The sequence below is a fragment of the Bactrocera tryoni genome, chromosome 4 (genome assembly GCF_016617805.1).
Source record: "Bactrocera tryoni isolate S06 chromosome 4, CSIRO_BtryS06_freeze2, whole genome shotgun sequence".
Taxonomy (NCBI): domain Eukaryota; kingdom Metazoa; phylum Arthropoda; class Insecta; order Diptera; family Tephritidae; genus Bactrocera; species Bactrocera tryoni.
Genome location: NC_052502.1, coordinates 62,703,288 through 62,717,009, shown reverse-complemented (window position 1 = coordinate 62,717,009; position 13,722 = coordinate 62,703,288). Strand labels below are relative to the sequence as shown.

Here is a 13,722-nt window from a genome sequence, read left to right as displayed (position 1 = left end):
TACAACTTCAAAGTTATGACTGTCAACAGTGACGTGAGAGCCAAGTCGCGAGTGCGACGACTGTTTGTTTGATGACAGGAGATATTTCGTTTTGCCCTCGTTCACTACCAGACCCATTTTCTGTGCTTCCTTGGCCAGCCTAGAGAAAGCAGAACTAACTTCGCGGGTGTTGAGGCCGATGATATCAATATCGTCGGCATACGCCAACAGCTGTACACTCTTATAGAAGATGGTACCTTCTCTGTTTAGTTCTGCAGCTCGAACTATTTTCTCCAGGAGCAAGTTGAAGAAGTCGCACGATAGGGAGTCGCCTTGTCTGAAACCTCGTTTGGTATCGAACGGCTCGGAGAGGTCCTTCCCGATCCTGACGGAGCTTTTCGTGTTGTTCAACGTCAGTTTACACAGCCGTATTAGTTTTGCGGGGATACCAAATTCAGACATCGCGGCATAAAGGCAGCTCCTTTTCGTGCTGTCGAAAGCAGCTTTGAAATCGACGAAGAGGTGGGTGTGTCGATTCTCCTTTCACGGGTCTTTTCCAAGATTTGGCGCATGGTGAATATCTGGTCGGTTGTTGATTTTCCAGGTCTGAAGCCACACTGATAAGGTCCAATCAGTTTGTTGACGGTGGGCTTTAATCTTTCACACAATACGCTCGATAGAACCTTATATGCGATGTTGAGGAGGCTAATCCCACAGTAGTTGGCGCAGATTGTGGGGTCTCCTTTTTTATGGATTGGGCATAGCACACTTAAATTCCAATCGTTGGGCATGCTCTCGTCCGACCATATTTTACAAAGAAGCTGATGCATGCCCCCTATTAGTTCTTCGCCGCCGTGTTTGAATAGCTCGGCCGGTAGTCCGTCGGCCCCTGCCGCTTTGTTGTTCTTGAGGCGGGCAATTACTATTCGAACTTCTTCCTGGTCGAGTAATGGAACGTCTGCTTTGCTCACCTAGAGGTTGTTAATATCTCTTAACACTAATGCACGTAGATATAAAGGTAGTATACATAGAAATCATTAGGATGTCCAGCCGAGTTGAAATCCAGGTGACTGTCTAAACGTCCACCTATGCAAGCTTTAATTTGGGTAAAAAGTGAGATATCTTAATAAAACTTGATACACAAAGATTTCTTAGCACCTTTAAAGGTTTGCATTGAATATGGGCGGAATCGGACTATTACCCTGTTCAAAAAATATCATTAATTGAAATCTATAATGGTCCATAACTAAGCTTTATATTAATGTATAAAACTGTTATTCGGTGCTACGAAACGCATTAGGAAGGATCATCCCGGCCCTTAATATGTTTAATGTCTATATCTCCCAAACACTGAAGCTTAATTAACAAAATATCGATTAAAATGATATCTTAATTAGTATTGAGTGCTATTGTAAAAAAACAATAATAATTAGTGAAGGGTTGAAAATTTTTAAATTAATATTAAACAAGTAAAAAAGGGCTAACCTGTAACTTGCAGGAATCACAGTCCGTTAAATTCCTTCCGGTGGTGGTAAAACTTTACTTTCAAATTTGTTGCGAAAGCATTAAACTTATTTTAGTTCGCTTCAGCTAAAACGCAGGATAACTCTTGCCAACAGGTGCTACTTCGGACTGAGTAGGCAATTAAGAAGTAAAGTCCTCTTTCGACGAACAAAAACCAAACTCTATAAGTCACTCATAATTCCCGTCCTGCTATATGGTGCAGAGGCTTGGACGATGACAACAACTGATGGGTGACGTTGCGAGTTTTCGAGAGAAAAGTTCTGCTAAAGATTTACGGTCCTTTGCGCGTTGGCCACGGCGAATATCGCATTCGATGGAACGATGCGCTGTATGATATATATGACGACATTGACATAGTTCAGCGAATTAAAAGACAGCGGCTACGCTGGCTAGGTCATGTTGTCCGAATGGACGAAAATACTCCAGCTCTGAAAGTATTCGACGCCGTACCCGCCGGGGGAAGCAGAGGAAGAAGAAGACCTCCACTCCGTTGGAAGGACCAAGTGGAGAAGGACCTGGCTACGCTTGGAATATCCAATTGGCGCAACGTAGCGAAAAGAAGAAACGACTGGCGCGGTGTTGTTAACTCGGCTATAATCGCGTAAGTGGTGTCTACGCCAATTAAGAAGAAGGAGAAGAATATACATAATTTTTAAAAAAACTTGTCCATTTAGTTTCACGCACCCTCAATTTTATTAAAATAACTTACACATTTGCCGATGTATGGGTCATATCGTCAACTGGAATTTCGAGAATCTTTCTATTACGTATACGTCGGCTAAATAATTTATTCATACGATTTAACCCACTTTTAACATACAGGCTTACTATTCTTAAGAAAGGGTTTTCACATTACTAAAATAACGGATAATTCAAGCAGAGGTACGTTTTTCAATAGTCGTTTTGTTGCCATGTTATATTTGTTCAGTATTGTTTGGCATTATTAACGTTCTGTAAAGAATGGGCAATATAATCAGACAACTAGTACTGAGCGTACTATTCGCAACACCTTCACCCATCTTGAGACCTAACATTCTTTATTGGATAATATTCGACCGAATAGTAGATAGTCGATTCGACGTAAAATTGAAAGCGTAAAAGATAAAGCTTGTGCAGGAACTGAAGCCACTCGACCTTCCCAAGCGACATCGCCTAGCTCTATAGGCTATTGAAAAGTTCCAAGAAGATCTGACTTTTCGAGCCAAATTTTTGCCACCAAGATCATGTGATATCACATCGTTAAACCTTTTCCTGTGGGGATATATAAAGTCTAAAGTCTATGCGAACAACCCCGCTTCGGTTCAGGCCATCACATGTGTCGTTCAACAGTTACCTGTCGAAATGCTGAATGAGTCATCGAAAATTGGACTCAACGGATGGGCCATCTGAGACGTAGCAGCGGCAAACCTTTGGAAAAGATAATCTTTAAAAAATAAATGCGAAGAAATCTTTTTTCTTATGATAATAAACATTCCCCATTAAATTTTAAGTTTCTGAGTTTTTTTCTTTAAAAACGTAGGAAACCTCCTTTATATCTCTCAGATTGACCGATAAAAAGTTCGGGATTGGAACTTTGATCCACATATCCAGTATCTGAGGACTTGAATTGCTTTGGTCAGATTTGGACACTTTCAGTGATAAATTGGTCTACTTTAAGCACACTGTTCGGGCAAAGTTTCATCCCAATACATTAATTGGTGCTTGATTTTAGAAAGTGAAAGAATCAAATGGAATTTTAAATTGGGTATATGGGAATTGGGGGGTGTTGTAAACCGCACTGGAGCACGGCCATTCCTCTTGTATTTTCCCAGGTGTTAAGTTTAATGCGTGTTATTTAGTTATCGATTTATCGCTCTTTTAGTGTGGGGAGGGGCGGGGTTATCACCAGATTTCATCCAATATTACAGCGTAATTGGGGTAATCAAGTAATATTGTAGCTTAGGAGATGTACATTAAAGCTTTTAGAGAGCGGGGCCTGCCCATTTTTATTGTTTAATTTTAAGCCCATATGTGCCCATTGCTACTGCAATTCCCTATGTTTTATACCTTAATTAAATACTTAGTTTTTAGATTTTCGTTTAGTGGCGTTTTGTTGGCATGACAGTGACTCGATTACATCCATTTACGAATTCGGCCTCATGTTTTTACTCAAGTTATCGCCTGCACAAACAGACAAACAGCCTCTCGGATTTCAACTCGCCTTATCAGCCTGATCATTTATATATGTTTATATAACCTTACATCTAATTATTATTTTTAGGTGACATAAACAACCGTTAGATGAACAAAAGTATTATACTTTGTAGCAACATTCAAGAGTATAAAAATGAAGAATTAATTTATTGGAAATGTAGCCATAGCAATAAGAAATTTATTTAACAGTTATACTAAAATTTTAAATTTCATTAAGTAGAACATCTTAAGTAAACATTATTTTATAAAAACATATCATAACAGAGTTTTTTTATTTTCCACACTATCATGAAAGAGCCTCAAAGTTTTAAGATTTTTTATTAGGATAGGATTTGTTTTAATAAAGAAATCTTCATTCAATTGTTACTGTCACTACTTCCAGTTTCTAACATTTTTCTTTAACGTACCGTTAAATGCCGTTATATGAACGGGTTTCCTGGCGGGAGGGAGGGAACAACTGTTAGGTTTAATATTATTATAATAATGAGTTTAATATTTGATCAAAATAACTCCAATTAGATAAGTGCGTTCAACCTATTCGAGGGAGGGGCTGTGAGCTGTGGGCTGCTTACTCATGATATTTGAGATATTTGCATTTAAAATTCAAAAATTGGACAATTTAAAATGCGTGTTTCTTCGATTTATAATAAATTTTGCTCTTATATTTTTAGCTTTTATATACACTAACACTTCACTAATTCAGTTCTACACATTTGTTTTGTATTAAATAGTGCAAAAATAAATCTGATTCCATTTTTAACTTTCGTTGAAATCCACTTATTCATAAAATAACAAAATGATTGAGCAAGCAAAAAATTAGTGTTACCATATTTTGTAATCGAATAAAAGTAAGTAAAAAATGCAGATTATGCCGTCAATACAAATCATCATTATCGTGTGATGAGCAATGTAAAATCTTTCAGAATTTTCATTATCTGGATAAATCCCGGTTTTGGATCGGCTAGGATTATTTTTTTGAAGCGAGGCCGAATGCCGCCAACGCATACAGGAATTATATGCGGAAAACTAACAATGTTTTATTTATTTCCTGCCATTGAGGTATTATTTGTTTTCTTTATTTTTTTGGCTTTTTTGTTTTTTGTAAAATATGTACATAAGGTAACACTGATTATTGGTTAGAAAGCAACCCTTTCGTTATTGTGTGAACGAAAAGAATTAAACAAAAGTTAAACATTGAATTAAAGTTATTTTTGCAATATTTAATATAAAATAAATGGGTAGAAACAAATTAGTGAAGTGTTAGTGGATATAAAAATTAAAAATATAAGTTTAAAATTCATTTAAAATCGGAGAAACACGCATTTAAATTCTTGAACTTTAAATGCAAATATCTCAAAAACCATAAGTCAGAATATATATATATATACATATATGTACATATATATATTTTTTTTCGTACATACCCATTTTAACATCGAAATCGGGGGATACTATTCTAAAATTTACCCCTACTAGGAATTTCTCTTTATTGTATTAGTGTTTTTATTATATTATGCAGGGACTTATTTGTACTGCCTCTTCTATTTTCTCCAAACTTTCCGTATTAATCCATCGATTTTATTTCCAATGCCAATAATGGAAAATAATTGTACCAAATACATTAATTTCTAAATATGGCGCACAACAGTAGTAAAAACCATAATAAATAGTAGTTTTGTACTCAGTAGTTCAAAATTCCATAATACAAAAATCGATAACTTAAAAAATACGTTCCAATACGATATATAACTTACTAATGTCCGCAATATGTATTTCGTTTAAACATCTGTTTCAGTTCCACAAACACAATTGGAAATTGCTATGATTTAAGTTAAAGCGCGCCAAGTGTACGAAGTTTCGGCAATTAATAAATTTATTTAGGTATTAACCGAAATGGACAATCAAAGCTATTTTCCAAATTACTATGCTGTTGAAGACATATTTGTTACACAAGAGAAGGTCGAATGCAAAGTGAACACGAAACTATTAAAAATGGGTAAGTTCATACAAAGTAGACTGCATTGAAAAGTTTTATCATTTGACTTTTGTTGCAAAGGTTTCCTTGATCCAGGTGCAGAGACAGATGATTTAAATTCTGGTCGCACAGTGAATCTGCCATTATGGTACATAAAAGAATTGAAGGTTAACAATCCATATTTTACTGTAAATGTTCCAGACATCTATAAAAATGTACATAAGGCTGTATGTGAAGCGGAAACAACACATATTGAGCTTGGTAAATTGCATCCATATTTTTATGAATATGGTCGTTACTTGACTCCTTATGATCGCAATCATGTCGTTGGTCGAATTGTGTTTGAAACAATGCGGCAACGTGTGCGTCATTTACTTGATATTTCTAAACATACAACAGAGGATGGAAAACCGGAACATCGCTTGGACGACATCGAACAAAAGCTATATGATTCTGGTGTAAAAACAAATGCAATGGTAAATTGACAAATTTGATTTCAAAACATTTCCTAACGTTCTATATTTTTATTATGTAGTTCACGAATTGGCTTCAAATGAAATCTAATAAAATACTCGTAAGTGAATTAGTACATGAGCATAGCAAGAAACGAAAGCGTAATCAAATAGATTTTGACGGAGGAAGTATATCACCAGATCAATTGCGAAAGAGACCTACTATTTAATTACCCACTATTAAACAATTTGAGGATAGATCAATTGACATTAGACCTTAAAACTTCCATAGATGATGTTACTTAAGATTGTGCCAGATATAACTACACATTTCTAAGTTCTTTATTAAATTAAATCAAAGACTTTTTCGTTCATTAACAACAAAGTAGGTTAAATTTATTGACACAATTTTAAACAAATCTGCTTGCTATAGCCAGAACCTTTGTATAATCCGCTCCTTTAGCCTGTGTTTTTTCTTTAAGTATGGTACGAAGAACTGTTGGAATGGGTACGTGAATGCGCGTACCTAGAGGGCTGCCATTATCATCGATTAGTACAATATTGTTGCTGTCAAACTTCGGTATCTTTAGTTTCTGGTTTTGCTTTAATCCAACCAATATACCCTTCTTCATTTGACCTTTAATGGCAACAAGCACTTTGTCACCAATATAACCCACAGAACGCTTATTATATACATGAATGCATCTTGGTGGTTTTCCTTCTGCCATGGCACGTTTTCCAATTTCACTATTATCTACTACACGCAACCGTGCTAATTTTCGTATTTCACTACATGTTGACGTAAGATGAATCTGTTGCCGGCGCTCCACATGATTCAGACCTGGAGTAAAACATGTATTTGTACTTATCGTAGAAAGCAAATGTGTGGTTGGGCCAGTTTTCAAATTTGTCAACAATAACCGCGACATTTTGAAATAAACTAGAGTTTATTTAGTTATTCAAGTTATTCAAAAATTTGCTGTAATTATTATAAAATAAAATATTGTCTAATTGGGGATGTCGAAACAGCTGAGTTTTGTTCCACAAAACATTTTCGTGTACAGAGTGGTTACATGAATTGAAGTTTTACTTACTATTAAAATTATAATTTCGAGTTTTTGCCGACAGTTTTATTATTTATAATTTACAACTTTAAAAGACAACTGCTTAGTTTTTAGTATGACAGTATTTTAATAGGTCACATTGTGGTCTACCACATCATACCATCACTTTTTTTGTCCTTAATAAACAATGATAATTCATAATTACACATCACTTGCAAAGGATTATCGATAAAAATTTACTTTGTTAATTTACACTTGAGTACATAATTAGTCGAAATGAAACTAAAATTTAATTTTTTAGGAAATAAATAGTTGAGAGTTAAAATGATCCCACCTCTTGTGATTTAAATAATAATAAAAGATAATGGAAACTATAAATATATGGCACACTGCTGTGAACTCAAACCACATTTGTCGAATATGTTTACAAGAAAATGTTGAATTGTTTTCTATTTTCCAAGAAACACATAAAAGTGGAGTAACTATAGCGCATATATTATCCGAGTGTTCGCGATTTCCTGTCATATCAACTGATAACATATTACCACAAAAAATTTGCTCCTTCTGCATGGAAAATGCTCGGGATGCTTATGACTTTAAACAACGAGTAGAAAAGGCTTATATTTCATTAAAAGGCTTAGAAAATAGTATTTTTCGAAGGGAAGGCAAAACAGAACCCCCTAATTTTGTTTTAAGTGAACGAAGGGATTTTGGTACACAGACTGATAAGCTGAGTTTACATCCATGTGAAATGTGCGAAATGAAATTTTTCGATTTGCTGGAACTGCGGCAGCATCGAAAGCAAGTTCATCACAACAGTAAATTACAATGTCGTATATGTGGTGTGCGCTTTGAACGCATTAGGCAATTGCGAAGTCATTTAGTTCACAAGCACCCCAGTGTGGGTATTGCATTAGATATACAATGCACAATATGTCGCAAGCGTTTTTCTCGAAGAGAACATTTAAATCGTCATATGCGAAATGTACACCATCAAGCTGAAGAATCGTCAAGGTAATATTTTTATTATGATACTCTATGTTTAAGTTTTTAATATTTCTTCTTAAACAGCCCTAGGGTTTCTCTAAAGGAACCGGAAATAGAGCTTTCAAGTCATGTAAGCAAAAATAATGAACAAAACGATTTCAAATATATTGGCACAAAAAGGTAACTTTATTCTTCTGTTATGACCACTTTAAAATAATTATTATGATGGAATTTACATAGTTCGCCTATAGATACACAGAAGCCTGAAATTTTCCTGAAGTCCGAGAAAATGTTTAATGCCATCGACAACGATAACTTTGTCGGTCCATCTCATTTTTTTGAATGTGGGCAAAATCCATCTGATGATGTCGAAAGCGATATTAATATGGATACCAACCCCATATCAAGTGATGACGAAGCGCAGAATAGTGCAGAATTTTCGGAAGATATATTACCTCAATTGAAAATAGAACATGAAGCTGGTATCAAAGGTTTGAAAGAATATAATACTATAAACATATATATTGAATACTTTTTGTTTATAGTAAAATGTGAATTAGACGCATCAGTGGATGATTTCGACATTATACGCATGTCTCCTGATTGGGACCAGAGCAGATCACAAGATGGCATTAAAAAAGAATCTGAATTTTCAAATGATGGAGATATGCAGAATTTGAGTGTCCGGAAACGAAAGTTAAACAGAAGTGTAGAGCCAGAAACTGATGTCGCAGAGCGGCGCCGTATTACAGAAGTAGTTGATGAATTTCTTGCCCAAAATTCTGCCGTGGACCAAACAGCAAATTCTGAAAATCGATGCACGAAGTGCCAGCGAACTTTTTCGCGTCATTGTCATCTACGACGTCATATGTTGACCCATGTCGAAGAAAAAGCGCACGCATGTAGCTATTGTCCAAAGCGATTCGCGCGTAGCGATCACTTAAAAAAACATATTATAAACTTGCATCATACGAAAGAATTCAAATGTGATCAATGTAACAGCGCATTTGCACGTTCTGTAGATCTGGCGAAGCATATAGAAACCCGTCATGGTAACGATCCTCAGGCTCATAAGATTCATAATTGTGAATATTGTGGGAAAAAATTTACAAGCCGAACTTACCTTCGAAAACATGTACTGATGCATACAGACCGCGTATTTGCTTGCAAATTTTGCGAGGACACTTTTAAGGAACGTAAAGCTTTGCGTGAACATGAAAAGGGTCATCATAGTGATCGAAGAAATTTCCTTTGTTCAGTATGCGGTGAAAGTTTTGTACGCAATGATTATCTGCGTGTACATATGCGACGTCATAATGGCGAAAAGCCATATAAATGTCAATATTGTGGAAAAGGTTTTCCACGTGCCACTGATGTTAAAATACATGAAAGGTAGATTTTAAATATTTTGTTCACTTTCGAAAATTTAGTAATATTTTCGCTTATTCTTTTGTTTGAATATATTTCAGATATCATACGGGTACCAAACCAAACTTATGTAATCTATGTGGCAAGGGTTTCCATCGTGCTTACAATCTAACCATTCATATGCGTACTCATACTGGAGAAAGACCTTTCAAATGCGAGGAATGTGGCCGTGGATTTGCTCAAAGCAATGATTTAAAAGCACATATACGACGACATACAGGTGAACGTTTCAAATGCCCTGAATGTGATGCAGGGTTCTTACAAATGTATGCACTTCGACAACATGCACTTGCAGCTCATGGTATATACATGGAGCCTGCAACGGGTCGTTTACAGAGATTCGCTACTAGTGAAGTGCCGGCACTAGTTGTAGGAGGAATTCCTACCAACAATTTGGTAGAACCAAGTAGTGATCATGTAGAAATTATGCAACATCAACCTCATCAGCAAATAGTGCAAGCAGAAAATGCAAGTAGTTCTCTTCTACAACCAGTTCAATCATCAGAGTAAGATCAATATTTTGACCATACTCAAGCCATGATTTTTGAGAAGTTAAACTATAAAAAATGTGGATCTTAAAGCAGATCCAACGGCAGAATAGTCACGTCAGCACATTCCGTGCTATTAAAACAAACAATATAAGTAGTGTATACGTAAAATTAATAATTACTGATTTAAATATAATTTTAAGTGCAATAGGGATAGGTCCAACTTGGTCTTTAGATTTGTTATGAATGGACTAATAAACATTTCGAAATTAACGTAATCTTTATTATACATTATGTTAATTTATAGCGAATCAACAAAATTTCAACTATCTGCGTTACTATTTATGGTAGGGCCTACGCATGCAATTGGATATTTGTGCACATCATTGAAATTTACAAACAATATTATTACTATTCTAGTTAGATAGATAGATAAATGTTATGAGGTAATGCACCGCGACCTAGGGTCTATTGTGCCCTCTTCGATATCACATGTCTTCCCAGAGTCCCAGCAGCCTGAATAGCTCTAGGAATTTTCCGGGCGCTACTGAGGTGATGTGATCCCTGCTGATATAAATGGAATCCAGGGCCTTAAACCTTTTTCCACAGATTGCTGTGCAATCCAGGATTAGGTGTGCTGGTGTTTCCTGTTCCAGGTCGCAGAACCGGCAGTTAGCACAGGAGACTATGCCCATGTTGGACAAGTGCTTCCTGAGCCTGCAGTGCCCTGTGTAAATTGCGACGAGGAGACGGAATTTGTCACGGGGGAGGTGAATAAGTTCCTTGAACCTGGAGAGACTGTACCCCCCAAGTAGCAGTTTGGCGTGGCGCATGCCTGATGCCTGTTACCAATACCGTTCTATCTCCATTCTTTCCTCCGTGCGGAGCAGCTCCTTAAAAGTGTGGGATCCTACCGCTATGTATGGTTCTGGTCCCATCACCTTGGACGCTGACGCGGCGCGGGCCATTTACCATCCCAACGGGTAATGAATTTCCGTTAAAACAACAACAAAGTGTGTGGCGCACTTAGTTATTGATTAATCGCGTTTTTGTAGTTTTTATTAGTACCGTTATATGAGGAGTGAGCGGGGTTTTCATTCGATTTCATCCATTTTCTTTCGAATAAAAAGTGAAGAAAGTAAAGTGAGCATGGTGTTGTCAACAGAAAAGAAATCGGAAATCGTAGCTTTAATTAAAGGAAAGTTGTCGAAAAATACATTGGCATTTTAAAAGAAGGCAGCTATTTGAGCACACCAAGTTTTTTATTTTCAGGATGATCTAGCCATAAAGCCAAAACGATAACAAAAGCATAAAAATATTGATTCAATTCCAAATCTGATTAGTTTACCAACTGGAAGGAGTTGTTGAGGGATTCGCGCCACCTTTGCTGTTCGCAGTTACCTTTACCTGAGGGTATGCTCCCCAAGGGACCACTCTTACCTGCACTGATTATATTAGATAAGTAAGTGAGCATTGCACCAGCGTCTCAACTAGCCCCAGCAAATTGATAAGTTCCAATATACTGCTACTTTCTATTGAGGCTATGGGATTTGAAAACATGGATCCCAAGGCCTAATCCTGAGCCTACATACTGCTGCTTACTCCATTAGTAGATGTTCTGGTGTTTCAGACTCTAAGTCGCAGAACCGGCAATTTTCACCGGAAGCTACGCCCGTGTTAAAAAAGTGCTCTTAAGGCTACAATGGTCAACGTAGAAGGCGACTGAGTTTTTCCCTTGGTAGATTGATTACATATTTAAACCTTTTGAGGTTGTAACCACCCATTAGCAACTTGGCATAGCGCATGCCTGGGAGTTGTTGCCAATGCCTCTCCCTACCCTCTGCTTCATTATTGCGGAGCATATCCTTTAAGGTGTGGGGACCAACCGCAATGAAAGGTTCCGGTCCTACCATTTTGGTGCATGTTGTAGAGCGGGCAAGCTCATCAGCCAGTTCATTCCTAGCTATACCTTTTTGACCTGGCACCTAAATGAGGTGCACTTAGTTACGTTTGTCCTTTGTGGACTCATCGCTCTTGTATTATCGCCCAGGTTATCCGACTAGAACCTGCTCGCGATGACAGCGGAAGCTGACGTCGTGTGATGTAGGTTCACTTTCGATCGGTTCTATGAAGAACTGGTCCTTATCTGCATCCTCCCTCGCACCGTTATCCAAGTCTTGAAGTTCCTCCAGAAGCTATTGCGTAGAGGAGACATCCACTGTGACCCCCGCAGTTGCAGCCTGTTCAGCCGCACTGGTGCAGGGACGAGTAGCCTCCTCGTCTACCTGCACCTTTTCGCCCGTACCGCTCTTTCCATCCGGAATTCTTCTCTTTGCTCTCTACCACACGCCAGGTCGAGGTATTAATCCCTCTGTTCTGGTTTATAACGAGCTCCAGAACAAACTCGTTCGGTTATCCCGCATTTCTGGGGGAGGAAGACCGTCATGCAGTGCATGAGCGGAATGTAACCCCATGGAAGGATACCGGGTCCTCACACCCCCTAACCACCTCTACCACGAGGAGATCCTGCAGATCGGTAAGCTCCTCTGCCCCCAAAGTCTCCGCCGGTGGTTCAGAGACAACACAGTCATCCGTAAGCCTTTTAAGGCATCCGCTTGTTTCCTTTTTTGTTGAATGTGCAATGATTTTCTCGCTCTAACCAATGGCAAATATAGCATGCTGTCTTGTTCTAACAGAATAACATGCATTTGGTATCATACTTTTGCTAGCGCATAGCTTACCTGTGTGTTACGCATAACAAAAAGTATTTGTTACACAAAATTTCTGTTAGTGTCATTATTTTGGTTATCAGTTTGTTACTTTTAAATTTGTCATTTTCTTTAATTTTCACTGTTTAACATTTTTTATTTGCTATCTTAAACGGTGGCAACAAATCCCTCTGTTTTCATATACATATATTTTTGGTGGAATTTCAGTCTGGCCATTAAAGTCATTCCAATTGCAAACGTCGAAACCTACCAGATCAAGTCAACTGTCAAAGTTTGGTATGTGAGCGGTTCTCTCATTTCCAGTAACAGGAGAGATGGGCGTCTCTTTATCTCTGACTCGAACATTCTGCAACTACGAACCACTATCAAATATATTTGATTTTGGAATTGTACCTGCTACCACCCCAGCTTATGTTGCAAACCAACCAAAACAAGGGAAATGGTTAGTATCGCGCACGGGTTTAGTATCGTTTATGGAGAAAAACAGGGGGGGGTCTACCCCCACGCCCCTTATCGGAAAGAGGAAGGTTCGAACTTTTTAATAAACCCCCCCTCGACCCCCTAGAGCCACTATAGACCTGTAGGGAGCCCTTTGAAAATGACCAAAAATCGGTGTTTTTGCTCATTTTTCCATACAAACTGAAACCAATGCAACCCAGCCAACATTTTTGTATGGACAATAATTCAAAATAAAGAAAACCAAAATGTTTCAGTGCAATGTATATACATATTTAATTGCAATCTATTAATGGTACAAATTATCTATTAATGCTGCAAAAAATAACCCTGGTCGGTCCAACACCCGGGTGTATCAGATTTTTTTCGCACAGAACTCCTTTTTGCGTTGGCGGCCTTCGGCCGCGCTTCAAAAAAAATAACCCTGGTCGGTCCAACACCCGGGTG

At 37.6% G+C, this 13,722-nt stretch overlaps 3 protein-coding genes across 3 annotated transcripts; 2 read left to right on the top strand and 1 right to left on the bottom strand.

The window, feature by feature from the left end:
* The first annotated feature begins 5,426 nt into the window (after positions 1 to 5,426).
* LOC120773420 (DNA replication complex GINS protein PSF3) lies at positions 5,427 to 6,478 on the top strand. The gene is made up of 3 exons (XM_040102295.1): positions 5,427 to 5,692; positions 5,753 to 6,147; positions 6,207 to 6,478. The coding sequence occupies exons 1-3, from the start codon at positions 5,590 to 5,592 to the stop codon at positions 6,351 to 6,353; spliced, it is 645 nt and encodes a 214-aa protein (XP_039958229.1). The 5' UTR covers positions 5,427 to 5,589; the 3' UTR covers positions 6,354 to 6,478.
* A 15-nt stretch (positions 6,479 to 6,493) lies between these two features.
* On the bottom strand, positions 6,494 to 7,146 carry LOC120773423 (39S ribosomal protein L14, mitochondrial). Its single transcript, XM_040102296.1, has one exon. The coding sequence runs from the start codon at positions 7,050 to 7,052 to the stop codon at positions 6,534 to 6,536; it is 519 nt and encodes a 172-aa protein (XP_039958230.1). The 5' UTR covers positions 7,053 to 7,146; the 3' UTR covers positions 6,494 to 6,533.
* Positions 7,147 to 7,356: 210 nt separating this feature from the next.
* On the top strand, positions 7,357 to 10,363 carry LOC120773419 (zinc finger protein 239-like). Its single transcript, XM_040102293.1, has 5 exons — positions 7,357 to 8,201; positions 8,259 to 8,354; positions 8,415 to 8,665; positions 8,720 to 9,566; positions 9,644 to 10,363. The coding sequence occupies exons 1-5, from the start codon at positions 7,552 to 7,554 to the stop codon at positions 10,110 to 10,112; spliced, it is 2,313 nt and encodes a 770-aa protein (XP_039958227.1). The 5' UTR covers positions 7,357 to 7,551; the 3' UTR covers positions 10,113 to 10,363.
* Positions 10,364 to 13,722: the final 3,359 nt, after the last annotated feature.